At 36.4% G+C, this 22800-nt stretch overlaps 1 protein-coding gene across 1 annotated transcript in view; it reads right to left on the bottom strand.

Moving 5' to 3' along the window:
- Positions 1-2304: 2304 nt before the first annotated feature.
- The window catches only part of KIAA1586 (KIAA1586 ortholog), a 21072-nt gene continuing 576 nt past the window's right edge, over positions 2305-22800 (bottom strand). The window contains exons 2-6 of the mRNA XM_029943179.1: positions 22726-22771; positions 18647-18727; positions 16432-16711; positions 13682-13785; positions 2305-2510 (exon numbers count right to left, since the gene is read on the bottom strand). Of these exons, the coding sequence (XP_029799039.1) occupies positions 13751-13785; positions 16432-16711; positions 18647-18727; positions 22726-22771 (442 nt within the window). The 3' untranslated portion in view covers positions 2305-2510; positions 13682-13750. The remainder of the gene's footprint in view (positions 2511-13681; positions 13786-16431; positions 16712-18646; positions 18728-22725; positions 22772-22800) is intronic.

Here is a 22800-nt window from a genome sequence, read left to right as displayed (position 1 = left end):
ATTTAGAGAGTTAATATGAATGGGACTGTCTGGGATTTTGAGAGGTTTTATAACCCTAATAACTACCATTAGTAGAATGATTACTTCAAGTTAGGTGCTCGGTTAGGCATATTACATATGAAACTTCGTTTGACTCATACAATAATCTTATGAGGTATTATCTGCTACTGTTTCTACTAGACAGCTGAGAAAACTGTGAGAGGCAGAAAACTGAGTAGTAACTTACTTCAAGGGATGAGGAAGCAAACCAGTTTGGCCCAGGAAAACCCGGGAGGGCCTCAGAATTGATACCAGATACAATGGATAATGGAGATTAAGGTTCCACATATCAAAGAGAGTTTGAGAGACCACATTCCTCAGGAACTATAAATCCCTCTTCCTACACACCTCCACATATCTATTCAGAAGACGTTTTCTGCACTTAGTCAAAAGGAGACATCCAGGGCCCAGGGCACCTGGTATAGTTGTGGGCAAGAGTGAGAGGTGAAAAGGGAATTCACACAAGGTCTGTCATTGTAACATTGTCACTTCCAGTCCCTTTTCTCTGTCACATATGTAATATTATCCGCCAGGAGTACCAAAAGATCTGGAGAGCAATTCAGTACCAACCACAAGACTCGGTGTCAGACAGATACGAAGGATGCCCCCCAAAACAGATGGCTTTCTACCCAGTGACTCACAAGCGAAGCTCCCCAGGTAACAGATTAAATAAGAAAGAGCATCCAGGAATCAAATAGAAAGGCCCTGGAGAAGAAAAGTAAATTTAAGATAATGAGGAAAAGGGATCCTGAGTGAAACAAATAATGCCTAGAAAATAACTTATTAATTTTTTTCCATAGGGATAAAGTGAATCCAGAAATAAACATAGTATTTTATTAAAAAAAAATAAAAAAGAAAGAAACTTATCAGAGAACAAGAAACATGTCTTGAAAATTAGAATTTTGACAGGTGGAAGTTACTTAATCAAGAAATCTCCCAGAAACATAAAAAAATGAGACTTAAAAAAAATTGTAGAGAAATGATAGGAGACCTAGAGATTCAGTCCATAATAATTGGATTTCTAGGACAACTGGAATTCTAGAAAGACATAAAATGAAAAATAGGTAAGAGAATGTTATATAAAAATTATATAAAAAGTAATAAATTTTCCCAGAATGGAAGGAATGCAAGTATCCAGATTGAAATGGGCCATCACGTATCCCAAACAATGAATATGAAAAGATAACAACAGGCACATTTTCATCCAATTCTAGTATATAAGAGAAGATAAAAAGAACGTTAAGGAGTATGAGAAGACAGGTTCTGAATAACAGAATGAGAATCAGAGTTGCATTAGGCTTCTAAACAACACTGGATATAACTGGCTGTAAGTCTCTGGTATGAGCACATTGGTCACCTAACTACCTTTCTCCTCTGAGAAATCAAAGCAACAAGAAAGATTTAGAAACAATCAAAAGAAATAAAGATTAAAAAAATATTGCCCCACTTTTTCAGCAAATAGGTGTCAGACAAAATCTGTAGAACCCAAAAGAAAACCAATTAAAATTAAATAGAGGGATGACTGGGTGCCTCAGTCAGTTGAGCGTCTGACTTCGGGTCATGGTCTGGCAGTGTGGGTTTGAGTCCTGCAATGGGCTCTCTGCTGTCAGTCAAAGAGCCCGCTCTGGATCCTCTGTCTTCTTTTCTTTCCCCATTCCCCACTTGTGCTCTCTCTTTCTCAAAAATAAATAAACATTAAAAAAAATAATAAAATTAAACAGAAATGTAAAGAGAATATCAAGGAGCAGATCTCAGAAAGTACCAGCAAAAGCATACTTCCTGAAAAGGAAAAACTCATCCAGAAATACAAACTATAACCTATAAATCTAATAACAAGTCACAGGCTGGGATGCAGAGAAAATGCACAGAGTATCTATCGAAGAGGGCTCCCAGCAGCAGATGTCAGAAAGATCCAGCAGAATCTTACCCCATGAACATCAGGGCTCACTGCTAAGTGCAAGTGCTCCCTCCTGTTGGCTGCTGCTGCCTGGGAACACAGGGCTGGGAACAGAAATCCTTCCAGACTCAGCTTGGGCTAGAGCCCCAAAGGGAGGAGGGCTACACAAAATATTTGCCAGCGGAGCCATGCTGGCTGGCATCTGTGGTCTCTGTGACTGCGAACAGAGGACTTCTGAAAGGTCTGAAGCCTGGCCGGGAACCCTGGCCCGCCCCCCCATCCATGAACTCACCTGCAAACAGCTGGACCAGCAAAAACCATGTCATTAGAAATTAATGTGAAGGAAGGCTATGGCACAACTTCAGCAGAAAGATTTTATAAGAAGAAATGTGAAAAGAGCTAAAAAATTACAAATGCCTGAAAAATATTCACAAGAAAAATTATGTCATAGAAAGATGAAGAAGCCGGCCACACATTCCACCACAAAAGGAGTCCACAAAATCACATGTAGGAACTCATACGTTAGTTTTTTCTTTGGCCCTTTTGCTGCAACCTTTATTGAGACTGTTCTTTCCTTTTAAAAAAACATAAAAATATTCATCAATGTTAAATTTTCCTTTATAGCTTCAATTTTAACCTTAACTCCATCTTTAATTTTTTTTTCTGGAATTTGGTATGAGATAGGAATAGAACTTAAAATTTTTCCATGTATCAATTTTATTTTGGGATGGAGAAATGCATATTTAAGAGTAAATATACTTCAGGCTTATTTGGCTACTAGAAATTCTCTGGTTTCCATGTTATTACACTCAGGTTTCTGTCGAGTTGACCAACATAAGAGAAGAAACCATAGCCATATACTATTATTACTGATGAGATCGTGTCCAGACTGTTTTTATTTAATTAAAATTTTCTTTTGAGATAACTCTAGATTCACATGCAATTTTAAGAAATAACAGAGATAATATGTATCTTTTTCTCAGTTTTCCCTTGGTGAGTCTTATGAAACTATTACACAGATTTACAACCAGGATACTGACAGCAATATAATCAAGATGTAGAACATTTCCATTACCACAAGATCCTTAACAGTGCCCTTTTAAATAAAAACATTAAAAAAACAACAACACTGCCCTTTCATAGTCACACTCACTTTCCTCTTATCCTTACCCTTAACTCCTGGCAACCACTAATCTGTCCTCCATTTTTAAAATTTTGCATTTCGAGAATGTTACACAAATGGAACCCTACAATATGTAATCATATGAGATTGACTTTTTAAAATTCAGGATAATTGTCTGGAAATTCATCTAAGTTGTTTTAAATAAGTTTGGGATGCCTGGCTCACTCAATCGGTACAGCATGCAACTCTTGATCTCTGGATCATGAATTCGAGCCCCACATTGGGTATAGTTTACCTTAAAAAAAATTATAATACTTTGTTCCTTTTTGTTAAGTAGTATTCTCTGCTGCAGATGTACCATACTAATTTTGTGCACATAGATACTCAGTTGTTTCAGCAACATTTGTTGAAAAGATTATCCTTTCTCCATTGAATTGCTTTTGCTCCTGTGTTAATCATCAGTTGATTATACGTTTATGGGTCTATTTCTGTCATAACCCGCACTCAGGGTCGCGTTACTTTACTGAGCCCCGCGGGCCCCGACATATTTCTAGGTTCTGTATTCTGTTCTGCAAATTTGTCTGTTCTTTTGCCAATACTAAACTGTCTTAAATGTCACATTATAGCAAGTTTTGAAGTCAGGTAGAGTTAATCCTCCAAATTTCTTCTTTTTCTTCAACACTGTATCGGCTACTCTGGGTTTCTGTCTTTCCATATAAACTTTAGAATCAATCTATACCCATAGAATAAACTTGTAGAGATTCTGATCGGGATTGCACTGAAACTATAAAAAATGCTGGGGAGAACTCAGATCTTAACAATATGGAGTCTTGCTATCCATGAACCTGGGATATCTCTCAATTTATTTGGGTCATTGCTTTCTTTCATCAGAGTGTTATAATTACTCTCATATAGATCTTTTACATATTTTATTAGATTTCTACCTAAATATTTCTTGTAGATAACATGTGGTTGGATCTTGTTTTGTTTTTTAAAATCTATTCAACAATCTCCTTTAATTGGTATATTTAGGACATTCACACTTATCCAGAGGATATAAAAAGCTGATTTGAAGGGGCACATGTGCCCCAATGTTTATAGCAACACTATCAACAATAGCCTAATTATGGAAATAGCCCAAATGTCCATGAACTGATGAATGGATAAAGAAGATTGGGGGGGGTGTGCATGCATGGGTGTATAATGGACCATTACTTGGTGATCAAAAAACTGAAATCTTGCCATTTGCAACAACGTGGATGGAACTAGAATGTATTATGCTAAGTGAAATAAGTCAGGAAAGATAAATATCATATGGTTTCACTCATATGTGGAATTAAAAAAAAACACAGATGAACATAGGGGAAGGGAAGGAAAAATAAGATTAAAACAGAGAAGGAGGTAAACCATAAGGGACTCAAAGATAGAGAACAAACTGAGGATTGCTGGGTGGGGGGGTTAGGCTAACTGGGCAATGGGCATTAAAGAGAGAACTTGTTGGGATGAGCACTGATTGTCACTTTATTTTAATATTTTTAATGTTTATTTTTGAGAGAGGGAGAGAGAGAGCATGCGCAAGAGAGCATGAGTTGGGGAGGGGCAGAGAGAGAAAAAGAACCAGAATCTGGAGCAGGCTCCAGGCTCTGAGTTATGAGCACAGGGCCTGGCATGGGACTCGAACCCACTAACCGCGAGATCATGACCTGAGCTGAAGTCAGGGGCTTAACCGACTGAGCCACCAGGTGCCCCAGCACTGGTTGTTATATATAAGTAATGAATCACTACATTCTATTACTGAATTATTACTTTATATGTTACTATTATACTATATGTCAACTAACATGGATTTAAAAAGAGAAAAAAAAAGAATGTCCACATTTAGGGTGATTATTGGTATAGATGGATTAATATACACTCCTTTATATGTGTTACCTTATTCTTTCTTTCTTTTTGTGTTCCAGTCTTTTTTTTTGCCTTCTCTGGTTTTAATTGAACATTTTATATAGTTCTATTTTTATTTCATCTCTTAGCATCTCACTTATACTTAAATTTTTAGTGGTTCAGACACCTGGGTGGCTCAGTTGGTTAAGTGTCTGACTCTTGATTTGACTCCACGATCTTGGAATTTGTTAGATGGAGCCCTGTGTTGGGCTCTGCACTGACAACATGGAGCCTGCTTGGGATTCTCTCTCTATCCCTCGCAAAATAAATAAACTTAAAAAAATTTAGTGGTATTCTAGCATTTGCAACATACATCTACATACAACTAATCCACTTTTTTTTAATCTTTATTTTTGAGAGAGAGAGAGGGACAGAGCATGAATAGGGGAGGAGGAGAGAGAGAGGGAGACAGAAAATCTAAAGCAGGCTCCAGGCTCTGTGCTGACAGCTCAACACGGGGCTCAAACCCCACAAACCGTGAGATCATGACCTGAGCTGAAGTTGGATACTTAACCAACTGAGCCACCCAGGCACCCCAACAACTAATCCACTTTCAAATAATACTGTTCTGCTTCATATTTGCCTTTATTTTTATTTACTATATTTTCTTCCTTCCTGATATTATTCCAAGATTCCTCCTTTAACGGCTTCATTTGTTTATAGAATTTCCTTCAACTATTCTTTTAGCAAAGGTCTATTGAGGACAAATTTTCTTAAAGAAGCGTTCGTACCATCTTGAGAATATTTTGATTTCTCCTTCATTTCTCATGGATATTTTCTCTGGATAAAGCATTCTCTATGGATAGTGCTTTCAGTACTTGAAAAATGATGTACCACTACCTTCCTGCTCTTCTGTCATTCAAATGACTTATTCTTATACATAAGGTATCTTTCTTCCTTAATGCTCTCAAGATTTTTGTCTGTAGGGGCACCTGTGTGGCTTAGTCAGTTGAGTCTCCAACTCCTGATTTTGGCTCAGGTCATGATCTCAAGGTTCATAAGTTTGAGCCCTGCATCAGGCTTTGCAGTGGTACCAAAGAGTCTGCCTGGGATTCTCTTTCTCTCTCCCCCAACCTCCCAGTCTCTAAAAATATGTAAACTTAAAAAAAAATGTGTGTGTATATAAAAAGATTTTTGTCTTTAGTTTTCAGAGATTTGATACTGACATATGTTGTTTGGGTTTCTTTGGATTTATCCTGTCTAAAGTTATCTTGGCTTTTTTTCTCCCCCCCCCCCCCCCCCCCCACCCCCCCAGCTTCTTGAATTGAGGTTTCTGTCTTTGCTCACTATGAGAAGTTTTTAGGCAATAAATTTGCCAGTCACCCCATCAGCCAACATTTCTTAATATACTCTTTCAGCTCTGCTTTCTCTTCTCCTTCTAGCTCTCTGATGACATGAATATTAGATCCTTTGTCATTGTCTCCCAGGTCTCTATGGCTGGATTCGTTTTTTTTTTTTTTTCCAGTCTATTTTTTATTTTCTGTTCTATTCTGATTGGATAATTTTTGTTCCATCTTCAAGTTCATGTACTCTTTCCTCTGTCTCATCCATTCTGTTAACCTATTCATTTAGTTTCTTATTTAGGCTATTGTATTTTTCAGTTTTAAAATCTCCATTTGGTTCTTTAAAGCTTCTATTTCTTGGCTGAGACTTCCTGTTTCTCTGCTGAGACATTCTGTTTTCATTTGTTTTAAGCTTCCTCTTAACTGTTTGCTGAACATTAATGATGGCTGCTTTCAAATCTTTGTCAGGTATTTCTAACATCTCTGTCAACTCAGTGTTGCTATCTATTTTTATTTTTAAAGGTATTTCTGGTTCTTGGAATGACATGTCATCTTTTATTGAAACCTAGATAGGGGCATCCGGGTGGTTCAGTCAGTTAAATGCCCAACTGCTGATTTGGGCTCAGGTCATGATCTCATGCTGTTAGAGTGGAGGCTTCTTGGGATTCTCTCTCTTCCCATCCTCGGCTCATACTCTCTCTCAAAACAAACCAACCAACCCACCTAGACGTACTGGTTGTTTTGAGATTCTGTATCATAAGCTTTCTACTTTAGTTGTTCTTCTCGGACACCACTATAGGAGCAGAAAAGGGATGTTGCTGCCTTGTTACTCCCAGGTGAGAAGACATGCAGGCTTCCTAGTTAACTTCTGTAACACCCGAGGTGGTGAGGAAAGGGCTTCTTATACTGGGCAAGGTGAAAGCCAGGCCTCTCCATTAGGCCTCCTCTGACACACCATCTCAGTGGGGGTAGGATTCAGGGTTAGGAGTACTTCATTATAAGTTGGCGAGGATAGGAGTCCAGGCTCCCCACTTGGCCTCGACAACTTTGAGTGGGAGTGCAGCTACTGTTTTTCCACAGTATTTGCCTGAAATAGAGACATTATTGTGTAAAATAATGTTTTGTCTTGCTAGTCTACCCTTTCCTGATCTTTGACCATGGCAGAGCAGGCATTTTTTTCTCTCTGTATCCACTGGCATTTCCAGGTTGCTAATTTCTTATCTTCTTCAGCCTGAGATACGTGAGGCAACAGAAAACTCCAGAAACTCACCAGTCCGTCATTCTATAGAGTTCTAAGGCCCCTCCCTACCTAGTCTGCCTTCTCTCCATCTTTTGAACTTCTTCTATGTTTATGTATATATAATGTATTCAGGGTTTTAGTTATACACACTAAGAGGAGCAGGGCAAAGTACATTTCTCCATCTAGGTACTTTTGACTTGTGATTTATCTAAAATCTATTTCTAGTGGACAGAGGTAGGTTTTGCTATTTATTCATTCTGGCAATCAGCCTTATTTATTGGTGTGTTTAGACCATTTGTAGTTAATTATTGCAATGGCTATATTTAAATCTACAATTGTATGTTGTTTGTTCTGTTTTTTATTCTTCTGTACCTTTTCCTGCCCTGTTTTTCAATATTTGAATATTTAACAAAGTTCCATTAATTGCTTTTTTAGTTGTAACTTAAATTCTTTTATTTCATTGTTTTATTATTAATTTTTAAATGTTTATTTATTTTTGAAAGAGACATAGAGAGCAAATGAGCAAGTAGGGAGGGACAGAGAGAAAGAGGGAAACACAGAATCTATAACAGGCTCCAGGTTCTGAGCTGTCAGCACAGACCTCAACGTGGGGATCAAACTTAGGAACAGTGACATTATGACCTGAGCCAAAGTCGGACACTTAAGTGACTGAGCCACCCAGGCACCCCTAAAATTTTATTAGACAGAGAGAGAGAGAATCCCAAACAGGCTCCACACCCAACATGGAGCTTGATGTAGGGCTCGATCCCATGACTGGGGTCATGACCTAAGCCAAAATGAAGAGTGAGACACTCAACCAACTGAACCATCTAGCACCCCTGAATTATTTTTTTTAAATAGTTATTCTAAGAATTAAGACATATATTCTTAACTTTGTTTCTACTTAACATTGTACCATCTCATTTAATATAGAAATTTTACAACCATATATTTCCCTATACCACCACCTCCACTTTTTCATGCTCTAGTGTATACAATGAATCAATGTTATAACTTTTGCTGTAGTTACTTTTTTTAATAGTTTAAGTAATTTCTATACTAACGTGGGGCTCAAACTTACAACCCCAAGATCAAGAGCTGCGTGTTCTACCAAGCAAGCCAAATTTGCTGTATCTTAAAGCAATTAAGAAGAAAGTAGTCTTTTATATTTGCCTATTTACCATTTCTCATGCTTTTTAGTCAAATCTGTAACACTTCTCAAAACTACTTGAACTTAATGATGACCAAAGTATACCACTGTCACTTTTGTGATAAACATATAAGTTACATATTAAAACCAGTCCTGAACTTCCTCATTAACTCATGACAAATATCATTTGGCACCAACGTGCTTGGAAACTAAAACACAAATATAAGTAATGAAACCAGGTGGCAGTACCGATGAGAAGATGTTTGTGTTTCTGTTTCACATTATCAGCTGCAATTTTTTTAAAATGCTAGATATTAAAAATAAATAAATAATAAAAAATGCTAGATATTGAAATTCTTTTTTTTTTAAATTTCTTTTTAAAAATTTTTAATGTTTTTTTTTTAATTTATTTTTGAGAGACAAAGAGTGCGTGAGCAGGGGAGGATCAGAGAGACAGAGGAAGATACAGAATCTGAAGAAGGCTCCAGGGTCTGAGCTAGCTGTTGGCACAGAGCTATGAACTGTGAGATCATGACTTGAGCCGAAGCCGGATGCTTAACTGACTGAGCTACCCAGACACCCTTAGATATTGGAATTCTTGTTGAAAATTCTCTGTCTAGGGGCACCTGGGTGGCTCAGTTGGTTAAGTGTCTAACTTCAGCTCAAGTCATGATCTCGCAATTTGTGGGTTCAAGTCCTGTATCAGGTTCTATGCTGACAGCTTAGAGGCTGGAGCCTGCTTAGGATTCTGTGTCTCCCTCTGTCTCTGCCCCTCCCCTGCTCACACTTTGTCTCTCGCTCCCTTTCAAAAATAAATAAACATTAAAAAAATTTCTGTCTAAACTATTAACATGTCTACAATATTAAATAAAACAGATAGTGTTTTCAATTCATCTTAAAGAATACCCCAGGATGTCTTCAAAGTAAATGTGAAATTTTAATTAAGACATACCAATATGTCTGAAATTAAAAACTGTATTTTATTTCCCTTAGAAGTCCACTGGAAAATAGGAATATTTGGCGATAAAATTAATAATAAATGAATTCATATGTATGAAACTTCATTTACTGAACTTCTCCTAACCAGGACTGTAGACTCCTTTTAAGACACCATCTAGTAGGGGACAAAGGCAAAAAAAAAAAAAAAAAAAAAGCCTTCTTATAAGTGAATCAGAAAGATTGAACTTTACTATCTTGAAGAAAGTGAGGAACGAGTGAAGTATTTTTAGTAGTAGAGAAATATGATAAACCTCATAGACCGGCTAACCCAACATACACTCCCCTTTCTCCACTGTCTATATTTCCTAAAGAAGCTAGGAAAGGTAGAGGTTCACATTCCAAGCCTCTCTTACAGTGAGAGACGATCATGTTGACAAAGTTTTGGACAGTAAAATATAAATCCACTTGAAAAGGCTTCTGGCAAAGCTTTTGATTTCCTGGTGACTATACAGGGCTTGCTCTACCCCTTGCCTTCTTGGCTTAACTCCAGCATGTCTAAAACTGTGCCAACCCTCCTGTAACCAGAAGGGGAAGACCGAAGGCATCCCAGATAACAAATAGCAAAGAGGCTATTGAGCCTGTAGCCATCTCCAGATTTCTCATTCAAGATTATAAATCCGTTTAAGTGATTTAAATTTGGTATTCTGTTATCTGGGTCTGAATGTCTTTCTAACTAACACAAATTATAAGAATAAATGTGTATTTTAGAATGGCCATTCCTGAATTAGTATGGAAGATGGATTAAGAAGGGGGCAATATGAAAGTAGTGAGACTTGTTAGAAAGTTATTAAAGAATTCTAACCAAGAAAAACAAGGGCCTGAACTAAGATAACTACAGTGGGGATAGTGAGGAGAATACAGATTACAGAAATATTTAAAATATATTAGCGATAGAGAAAAATAAATAATTTCAAATGTCTTCTAAGTTTCTAGTCTGAACAACAGGATGGAAGGTTGTGCTATTCTCTGAGACAAATATAGTGAAGGTCTGATAAGTTCAGGTTTGGACATAATTCAGTTTGAGATACCTATGGGACAATGTGAAAATGATGAAAAGGCAGTTGACTATGGTTCTTGAAGTCAAGAATGAGGTCTGGATTGAAGGAATCCATATTTGACAGTAACCATCATATAGGGTAGTACTGTCCAATAGAATAATGTAAGCCATATATATAATTCTAAAGTAAAGATAAATACCTAATATTAATTTTAATATTTTATTTAACTCAATATAATCAAAATACTTTTCAAAATATTATCAATAATTAATGTGATATTATAAATGTTAAGTCTTTAAAATCTGATGTGTATTTTATACATAAAGCACATCTGTTAATCTGAATGCCTTTTTTAAATCACAAATACTTGATTTATATGTAAATTTCATAAAATTTACAGCTGAAAAATTCATATACCCAAATTGTTCCAAACAGTTTTCTAATAACTGAAAGAAAATAAATTTCCTTTATTATTTACATCCATAATGAAAAAAATCCCACTCATCTTTTTAAAAAGAATTGATTTGTCTTCAGAGCAAAAGCATATCAATTTGAAGACTATATTTGTGTAAGTAAATTAGATAAATCTTGGGTCAGCTTAGTATAGTTAACGTTGAATTCAAATTACTGAATAAATTTAAAAGCAAATTAATCAATAAATGAAAATTTTCAAATTTTTATTATAGTTTTTATAGTAAATTTACATAACATCAAATAGTTAAAAGCTTGTGCATATTGATTCATATTAGAAAAGTGTGTAAAATTATTTATTTTTATTTTTAAAAGTTCCTATTTCAAAATAAATTTTAGTGCTTATCTAAGTAGGGTACAAAAACGCTTTTTCTTGGAGCTTCAAATTTAGATCATTGGGGAGATTTAATTTAAATTCATTGGGGAGAAAACCACCATTTACTCTTTTTTCTTTTACTTTTTTTTTTTTAATGTAAGCTCTTGCCTAACATGGGGCTTGAATCCACGACCCCAAGACCAAGAATCACATGCTCTACCAACTGAGCCAGCCAGGCACCTCCACCATTTTCTCCTTTTAAATATTAAATATTTGGCTAACCTTTTTGTTGTTAAAGAAAATCTTGAACTAGTGTTAATGTAAGGACCCAAGTCTAAACCAAAGAAGCTTTAAGTTCCCCCTCTGATCTAGAAGGCCTAGGTTTCAGTTCCCTGAAACTAACAGGCAGTTACACATTGCCTAGAGCAAGAGAGACCACCTTCGCAACACCCAATCAGGGAAGGCCAGCTACCCCTCTCCACATTCCTAAGGGTGAGGCCTGCAGATGGGAACTTTAGATAGGACCCTGTTACCTAATGTTAAAGTTAACCCGACAGTCACCTAATAAGACCCTGAACTCACTCTGTAATTGGTTAATTTCAAAGATACTCTAAATGTTGTAATTGGATCCCACCAAAAGTAATGAACACCCTGGACAATGTGTGTGGTTAGAGTTACTGTCAATGCTGTTATACAATAATGATTGGATGTCACGATTTCTTGTAACTCCCCCTTCCCAAACCCCATAAAAACCCTACTCAGCCCTTGTTCAGGGCTCTCAGCACGGATCCACTGCGCTGGTGAAGTCTGTGAGCCCGAGCTCGAGCCCGTAATAAAGCCCTTTGCCTTCGCATGCGTGCCTCAGTTTCCCTGGTGGTCTCTGGTCGTTGAGGATATTGCGACTTCGGCATACATTAACATTAGAGTAAGTTTTTTTACTTCCACAATTCAACCAACTGGCAGAATACATAGGATCACTAAATTCATTCTTTTAATTCTTTCAGCAATCCTATAAGCTGATGCTGATTCATAACATAGCATTTGCACTCAGATAATACTTAACTGTACCCATGTCACTTGTCATAGAGACCATTTCAGAACACTGACCACAATTTTCTTCAAAATGTGTCATACAGGCAGAATGAACTAATAAGGGAAATGTCCCATTTAAAAATTTTAATAAAATCTGATACTTTACCTAATGTCAGGCTGGAGTGCCATTTACTGTGACAGAAATTTTTTTTCTCATCTAGCTGAAACTCCTGTGACAGATGTAAAAGATTAAAAAATAGCTACACAGGGGCACCTGGCTGGCTCACTCAAGAGGAAGCAACTCTTGATCTTGGGGTCATAAGTTCAAGCCCCATGTTGGGTACAGAGCTTACTTTAAAAAAAAAAATAAAAGCTACACAAGTGTGATTTTTTTAGGCCACAAATTCAAACTACTGCTTCATAAATGTTTAAGTCCTCTGAGACAAAAAGTACTCTAAGTTTTACCTGAACTGCATCTATTACATAACTTATCCCCCAAAAAAGGAATTTTTTAGATTTTGAATCAATTAACCTTTAATATTGTTAGAAAAGTCTTGTATCCTATAAACGTTTGGTTACTTAACTAAGGACTTTGCACTTTCATAATAAAACACTTTTTAGGTTTTAACTCATAATTTTCTAACAATTTCTATTACTGAAATATTTCACTGTCTCTCTAGAACCAGTTCTATTTCATGTAAAAATTTAAGCTGTTTTATAGCTGGCTAAACTTACAAGTTGAACCCTTGTTTAAAAACTGTTAAAAACATTTTTTGTTGGGGCAACCAGGTGGCTCAGTTGGTTAAGCCTCCGACCTCTGCTCAGGTCACGATCTCATGTTCATGGGTTTGAGCCCCGCGTCACCCTCTGTGCTGACAGCTCAGAGCTTGGAGCCTGCTAGAGATTCTGTGTCTCCCTCTCTTTCTGCCCCTCCTCCTCACATGCTCTGTTTCTCTGTATCAAAGATAAATAAAACACTAAAAAAAATTTATAAAAAATTTTTTTTGTTGTTGAGCCTCTAATTTCGGTACCTAAATTTCAATTTTTTTGACTTTGAAAGATTTCATTCACTCATTACGCATTTGCTGAAACTGTCTCAATATTACCCTCTCTACTGTCTTTAAGTAATAGCTTGTTTTTCTCTGTCCACAGCTAACTGCAATTACCATTCATCATGAAATCTGTAACGTACCTTCATCCAGTCTGTTTACTGTTCCAGTTGTACGAGCTTCTGCATCTCTACTTCTTGTTCAGTATGCCTTCATTTTAAATTAAAAAATGTGTTCATATTCATGTCTAAACTAGAAAAATAATTATAATTAAAATAAGTATTTCAGTTTAATTACCAATTATGATTTACATAAGTATCACTGTAATTCCTGCTGTCTATATAAAATACTCAGATAAAGATGCTATGTTGTTACATCAATTCATAGAAAGTAATGTGTACTGAACCTGCTGACACCAAGTCAGTGATGTGTTTTTGTGATACTAGCCATGACACACGAGGTTGACAGGCCCACTACAACAATCACAAGCAAGGTAACAAATGTATTTCTAAAAGAAAAGCTGAGTTTTAAAAATATTTTACACTGCTTTTTTATATTTAATTGAAATTAACTTTACCTAGTCCTACGGAGCTCATTTCCAATGCTTAATAGCCACATGTGCTAGAGATTACTGTATTAGCACAGACATAGAAATGAGAAAGAACCAAAGGGCTTGCAGTTTTTATTTCATTTCTCATTCATATAATTTCGAGGGCTTAGAACTTGTCTGGGTTGTTATTTTTATGCATCTGAACTATAAAAGTAAGACAGCAAAAGTGTAAATGGTTGGATGTTCTGTACAGGACTCCTCGGAATATATATCATGGTCCATTCTAGCAGACATGGGCTAATCTCTAAACTGTATAGCTCCCCAAAACCCTCAACTTTAGCTCTGTTTAAACGTGTTAATAAAAGTTTAACAATTGACTTTCAAAAAATTTTAATATATAAAAGATGTATAGCACACAATTTACAAATGATAAAAACATATACAATACCCTTTATTGTAAGTTCCAGATAGCCAACTGATTCTCGCAAAACCCTTTTGCTGATTTTTGCCTAATTCTTGTATCTGTAGTCAACCTATGGTTCCATTTTGACCAGGACTTTACAAATGGAGTTGCATCCCAATCTGCTAACTCCTTCCCCAATAAATTTATTGTCATTAAATCTGATATGTGATCTTTTGTTAAACTATTTCTCACCTTGTACAAATTATATTCATTAAACCGAAACCTCTTTCAGCCTCAGCATTATTGATTGCAATCGTATTAACGATCTTATTAGCTTTTTGTACAGCTATACGAATTGAAACATTGTTTGATTTTATATTATTATTTACAAATTCCCGAAAATCATTCAAATCAATTTGGTATTTTAAAATTTCACATAGATGAAACAATTTTTTTTTACCAGCTACCCATGGTGAAGTTATTTCTTCCTAAGGCCATGTAGAAGGTTCTAGGAAGTCAAAATAATTAAAAATAGTTTCATCATGGTTTCTGTCAGAAAAAAGAAGTAAGTGCATGTGTTCAATTATATTTTCTAGTAACATACTCCTAGGAAGAGCATTAAACTTATTTTTATTAAATGGGATATCTTTAAACTTATCTGACTTAATCAAACTCTCAATTTGACTCATGCTTTCCAGTATCAATTTTTTAATTTTCCAAAGCTCTTATGGTGCGTTTGATCAATGTCTGTGCTTTGTGAATGTTAGTTGATTTTGACTGTAATGCAGTCGAAAGTAATGAAAATTCTTCGAGAATGTCAATCATTAAAGCAAGGTCTTGCAAGAAATTACCATTAGCTAATTTCTTTGCCAAATCAGAATAAGAATGAGAAAAATGAACATATAATACAGGATATGCATGCCATACAGCAATAGCAGATTGTAAACTACATGCTGTCCATCTTGGTCCCATTACCCGGCCAATTTTAACAATTTCAATTTCAAGATCTTTAGCTATAGTTTCTAAAAGCTTGTTTTGATTTTTATTAGATTGGTGATACATGGAATAAATTTTATCAAGAAATAGTTTAAAATGATTAATTTGCTTTATTTCAGATATTGAATCATCAAGTGACAACTGCAATCAATAATTTAAACAGTTCCAAATAATGATTTTAGGAAAATATTCTAACAACTCTGTAGCTACTCCAGACTTTCTTCCCAGCATTGTATTAGCACCATCAGAACAAAATCCAATTAAATTTGCTTTCAAATACTCATTAGTAAACCCAGAGTTATCTAAAGTACTCAATAACATACTGACAATGAACTCTGCTGTGTTTGAGACCAATTCTTTCAAAGCAACAAACAACATAACTGGTGCGGGAGCCGAGTACACTGTGCATTGGAGATAAATCACTAGAGTGCTTTTCTTTGAAACTGTAGACGCCTCATAAATTATGATGCAGACTTCAGCTTTCTCTTCTATAATGCTCTTAAGTATCTTCATTTTCATTTCTTTTGCAATATGTTCTGCTATTCTTGTTGCACTGTATCGAGTATTTAAATGGCTGACCTCTCCATGTTTCTCCTGTAATTCTATCACCCCCTCAGTATCAGACAAAGGTCTATTATGTTTTACTAAACTATAAACAGTATTGAAAACTTTTATGGTAGCATCAATATTTTTATTATTTTGTTTACGTACTAAATTAGAAATTGACTCATTAACAGATTCCTTTAACAAATCCTGTATTTTACCATGGGCTTTAGAAACATCGTGTTCTCTAATTTTTTTCCGCAGAGAAGCTTGTCTAGTAGTTTTATTACTGCCATTAGGGATTACTAAATATGCAATCCATTCCTTGGACACATGGACATGCTTTTCTGCTTTTGATCCCAAACACCAAACTGTTGAACAATCCTTACATCCTAATTTACCTTCTTTTATTTCAAGCCATTTGTACTGTTCTGTAAATATAAATGCTTGTTTTTCATTCCAACAATCTGGAAGCACAAGATAATCTATATCTTCCTTTGAAGAACATGATGGATTTTCTTCAATGATTGACTGTTCAACACATTTGAAATTTGATTCCTCTGACTTAGACAGTCCACAATGATTTTTGCTATTATTTCTTTCTGTGTCTGTTTTCACCTTCTTCACATTTAAAATATGCAGAAAGTCTCCCTGTCGTTTTGGTATTTTAGGGAACAGAATCTGAAAAATAATTTTACATATGTAAGTAAAGTTCATGGTAACACTTTTAAGGGTTAATGTAAATTTTTCTGTTAATGGGGGTAGCTGGCTCAGTCAGTTAAGCATCTTGATTTCCGCTCAGGTAATGATCTCACCGTTCATGAGTTAAAGCCCGATATTAGGCCCTGTGCTGAACAGTGTGAAGCCTGCTTGGGATTCTGTCTCTCTCTCTGCCCCTCCCCTGCTCACAAGGTCTGTTTCTTTCAAAATAAATAAACTAAAAAAAATTAAAATAAAATAACCTCAGGGCACGTGGATGGCTCAGTCAGTTAAGTGGCCACCTCTGGATTTCGGCTCAGGTCATGATCTGTGAGTTTGAGCCCTGTGTTGAGCTTGCTTGGTATCCTCTCTCTCCGTCTCTCTCTGCCTCTCCCTGATTTGCTATGTGTCTTTCTGTCTCTCTTTCTCAAAAATAAATATAAATAATAATAAAAACTTAAGAGGCACCTGGGTGGCTCAGTTGGTTATGTGTTGGGCTCTTGGTTTAGGTGCAGGTTATGATCTCATGGTTTTATGAGTTCAAGCCCCACATTGGGCTCTCCACTGGCAGTGCAGAGACTGCTTGGGATTCTCTCTTCCTTTTTCTTTCTGCTCCTTCCCTGCTTGTGCTGTTCATCTTTCTCAAAAAAAAAATAAACTGGAAAAAAAAAACCACCAAAAAAATACTTTAAAAAAGAAAAAAGAGAAAGAGCTCTAGATTGAAGAGAGCCCTATATCTAAAAAACCAAAAATAAACTAAAAAATTTTTTCTGTTAATGATTTTATATAATTTTAGAAATAAAATTTAAATTAAAATACTTACCTTGCTTTTCAGTTTGTACCTATGACTTCAAAATGACTTGCAATTTGTTGAAAAATTCACCACCAGGTTTTTCCTTAAGTTTATTTATTGTTTATTTTTTAGTAATCTCTATACCCAGCGTGGGGCTCCAACTCAAACCTGAGATCAAGTCACATGCTCCTCCAACTAGGCCAGCCAGGTGCCCCAGGTTTTAAAATTTTATAGCCAGTAATGTCATGAAATCTGACTATAAATGTTTGATTATTATCTAATTCAACAAAGAAGCTTCTCATAGGATTTACAAATGAGTACAGTTCCAATGTGAAAAGTGGTTAATATTTTCATTTAATGAACAAGGTGAAAAGTGAAAACAAATGAAGATTTATATCAGAACTACACTCCGTCACCAGTGACATCAACATCTTGGTTGAATCAAAGAGAGTTTTCAAATAATCAAGTTTTCCTCAATTGTTCATATAGCATACAGCTTAGCAATTTACATTTTTTGGCTTACTCTATATTAACATTTTATCCATCATTTCTAACAATAAATAATAAATCAAGCCCCAATTCTGAGTTTGCTGATTACCTTGATGTAAATACCCCAATCATGTTGCAGGAGCATGCTGTTATATAGTATTCTATCATACTGATACAATAGATGTAAGTAAATTAAGATAGGATGAATGATGAGTATTTACTACCTTCAATGTAATAATTTATTTCCTTGTAGGTTTATACACTTTAATTTTTAATAATGGCTATTTTTTAAAAATTTTTATTTATTTTGAGAGAGAGAGACCGCATGAGCAGGGGAAGGTCAGAGAGAGAAGGAGTCACAGGATCAGAAGAGAGGCTCCAGGGTCCGAGATAGCTGTCAGCACAGAGCCCGATGCAGGGCTTGAACACATGAACTGTGAGATCGTGAACTAGCCGAAGTCGGATGCTTAACCAACTGAGCCACCCAGCCGCCCCAATAATGGCTATTTTTAACACATCAGCTCATAAAACTCCTGAAAATCTAACAATCAGTTCTTGCAAGCCAGTTCAAGCCACCTCCAATGCACTTTGCACTTACTGACAGAACTGAAAAACCACAAATATAATGTACTTACATCACTATGATAGGGGCTAGGCTCTTCATCATCACCACTGACCAGATCAACGTATTCAAGAATAGGTTTTGATGGTCCTTCCTTAAAAAGGATGGAGCAAATTCACAAGTCATGAAAACCATTCAAACCAAACTTGTATCTACAATCAATAGGTTTTTGTTTTTGGAATTAGCAAGAATTCTTCTAAGGAGGAAGCCTGGGAAGTGGAGCAGAATAATCAGAAACAAAAGCAGCAAAGGAAAAGACTCAAAGATGAAGAAGTAATGATGACAAAACCCAAAGAGACACTAAATCTACGTAGAGGAATAACGCCATGTGGATTCCTTTGAAAATGGGGAACAGTACAGAGATAGCATTAAAAAGACAGAGACAGTAATCATGGTACTGTATTTTCTAAATGTAGGACTATCAATAATCTTTTAGATATCTAAGCTCAAACTCGTGTAGTTCTTCAATAGCTATGCTTTATCTTCCACATCCCACACAAGCAAACATGAAGCCTTGATTTTTTCAAGTCTTTCTTTATATACATACATACTACCTGTGACACAATGAGGCCTTAAATACCTGGCTCAAAAATCTAGATTTTATTCTACAGGTAAATGAATCAATCAATAGTGTTGAGAAGGCAACATTAGAGCTCTGTTTCGAGATTAGGAAATGTATGAAGTGGGGGGAAACTAGTAACAAAATGATCCAAACAGTAATGTAATAATGAAAAAGAGTGAAGAACAATGAAGAAGTACATTCTTCTGTATATATATTATAGTAAAATTTATAACAAAGGTAAGGGCACCCCCAAATTTTTATCATTCCTTTCTTTCAGGATATTGTGTTTATTTAGTTGCATATATGTATATACTTATATGGCAGAACACAAAGGAGATGCTATAATGCAGACCAGAGGGTGGAAAGAAATTTATATGTAAAGACTAAGGAATCTATACTAGAATACATCAACTGGTAACATACTTCTTTTTTTTTTAATGTTTATTTTTGAGAGAGTGCAAGCAGGGGAGGGGCTGAGAGAGGAGAGGACAGAGAATCCAAATCGGTCTCTGTCCTGACAGCTGTGGGGCTCAAACTCATCAACGGTAACAACATGACCTGAGCCAAAGTCGGATGCTTAACCGACTGAGCCACCCAGGCACCCCAGTAACATACTTCTTGATAAAAGATACAAAAAGAACACACAAAAAATGTTTTTTGTATGTGAAATATCCTCAAGCAGAGAACTGTACCCAGCAGCATTTCATCTTTACTAGATAGTAATATAAAAAATAGAGAGAAATAAGCATGTCCTGATGAAGCCTAGCATAGGATGGGGTTACAAAGGGAAGTAAATTATGTTTCTGAATGTATTTTATTATTTTCTTTATTTGAAAGGTTTTTTTTAAAGCCTATTTATTTATTTTGAGAGAGAGAGAGAGAGAGAAAGAGAGAAAGAGACGTGCACAAGCAGGGGACAGGCAGAGCAAGACTGGGAGAGAATCCCAAGCAGGTTCCACATGGTCAGCACAGGGCCTGACTTGGGTCTCAATCTCATAAACTGAGTTCATGACCTGAGCTAAGATCAAGAGTCGGACATCTAACCTACAGAGCCACCCAGGTGCCCCTCTGAATGTATTTCAAGGTAGAATTAAATTTTTTAAAAAAGTAGAATTAAATTATCATTGTTTTTTTGTGTGAAACCATTTAAAGGCAATAGGAATATTTTTACTCTTTCTTAATGTTACACTTATTTTGAAAGAGTGTGAGCAGAGGAGAGGGCCAGAGGGAGAGAGAGAAACTCAAGCAAGCTCTGTGCCACCAGCGCAGGGCCTGAGGTAGGGCTCAAACCACAAATCATGTTATCATGACCCGAGCCAAAATCATGAGCTGGACACTCAACCAACTGAGCCACCCACCTGCCCCTACTCTCCTCTTTCTGAAGCTGCAAGTACACTGAGAGCACACACAAGCGTACTTCTAAAATACTGCCAGGAATGATACTGTGAATATCACAATAAAGGGAGTCAAATGAACGTTTTTGGTTTCCCAGTGCATATGAAAGTTCTGTCTATATTATACTGTAGTCTTTTAAGTGTGCAATAGTGTTATGTCTCTCAAATACATACACAGCTTAATTTAAAAACTTTATTGCTAAAAAATGCTAAACATCATTTGAGCTTTCAGTGAATTATCTTCACTGATCATAGATCACAACAAATAATGCAAAAGCTTGAAATAGTGTGAGAATTACTGAAACATGACAAAGACAGAGGGAGCAGATGCTATTGGGAAATTGTGCCAACTGACTTGCTTAAATAAGGGTTGCTATAAGCCTTCAATCTGTAAAAAACACACCATTTGTGAAGCGCAACAAAACATGGCGTGCCTATATAAATCCCTTATCCTTCTGGAGCTGTCAAATATTTGATCAGCTTATTAGAAACAAGGCTAAATGATTAGAGGTTCTATCAAGTTGGATGTACAAAACTCTAGATGCAAAGACACAAAAGATGCTCTTTATTATTTTTTTTTAATTTATTTTTGAGAGACAGGGTGCGAGCAGGGCAGGGGCAGAGAGTGAAGGAGACGCAGAATCCGAAACAGGCTCCAGGCTCTGAGCTCTGAAGCACAGAGCCCAGTGCAGGGCTCAAACCCACACACCATGAGATCATGCCCTGAGCTGAAGTCAGATGCTCAACCGACTGGACCACCCAGGTGCCCCAGCAGCTCTGTATTTAAAATTAAATTTAAATTAAGAGTTTTAAACCTCAGCTGAACCAAAGCTGCTATCAACTCAGTAAGAACTTACAATGTAACAGTTCAATCCACAGAGTATCACACAAACCTATATCTATTGATTTTTCCAAACTTAACTTTGGAGAGTCCTCTGTTTCTCAAAACACATGTCGTAACACCTATGTCACTCCTAGTTCTGGTTGCACAAAATATTATGAAGATCATAATGTCCCACTCATTTCTACTTTTATACCATAGTAAGGAGGAACCAAAATTATTTTTCCTAAAGACCCATGAAATACTCTTTATAAATACTTTTCAGTACAAAAAAGACACTGTGGCTCTTCAATTTCCATAGTTATTTGCTCCACAATACAGGGAAGAGTTAGCATACGACTCTCTTGGTACCCCCAAATTTATAAGGTCCTAGTGTCAAAAAAAGGGGGCACCATGTGTACTATTAATGAGGAAGAATGTCACAGAAATAATCTTGTATAGAATTTCTATATGACCCTGCTAGAACAAGAAACATGTTAATACCACAACCTATAATGATGAGATTTTATTTGATTTAAAAGACAATTAATTGGGGCTCCTGGGTAACTCAGTTGGTTAAGCGTCCGACTTCAGCTCAGGTCATGACCTGATGGTTCGTGGGTTCAAACCCTGGATCAGGCTCTGTGCTGACAGCTAGCTCAAAACCTGACTTGTGATTATGTGTCTCCCTCTCTCTCTGACCCTCCTCTGCTCATGCTGTCTCTCTCTCAACAATAGATAAAAATAGTTAAAAACTTAAAAAAACAATAAATTTATGAAAAACAATGTGGTTTATCACGTTGCCCTAAATCTACAGCAATTCAAAAACAAACATACATTAAACAGGCACTCATTTAAAAAAAAAAATAGTGGGGCGCCTGGGTGGCTCAGTCGGTTAAGCGTTCGGCTTCAGCTCAGGTCATGATCCCACGGTTTGTGGGTTCGAGCCCCGCATCAGGCCCTGTGCTGATAGCTGGCTCAGAGCCTGGAGCCTGCTTCAGATTCTATATCTCTCTCTGACCCTCCCCTGCTCATGCTGTCTCTCTGTCTCTCAATAATAAAAAAATGTAAAAAAAAAAATTTTTTTTAATAAAAAAATAAAAATAAAATAGTTACACACTGTTCAGAGCAAACCTCACGTAATCAGTGGTTTGGAGAAGTTTAAGCTGAGCCTTTGCAAAACTTTAGTTTAGGGTGAAAATCATCCCCAAAGAGGTCATAACACCCCCTTTCCCTAAACCAAGGCTTTACAAAGTGTGGTTCAGAGATCCGTACATCCTTTCAGCAGTTCCAAAAGGAAGATTCCTAGGTCCCACCTGCCAATTCTGATTCAGTGGGTGTGGAAGTGGGAGGCCCAGGAATCTGCTGCACGTTTACACTTAGTAATGCTT

Source organism: Suricata suricatta, chromosome 7, assembly GCF_006229205.1.
Source record: "Suricata suricatta isolate VVHF042 chromosome 7, meerkat_22Aug2017_6uvM2_HiC, whole genome shotgun sequence".
NCBI classification, from domain to species: Eukaryota; Metazoa; Chordata; class Mammalia; order Carnivora; family Herpestidae; genus Suricata; species Suricata suricatta.
Note: the sequence above shows the minus strand (reverse complement) of the source record. Positions and strands in the feature narration are given on the sequence as shown.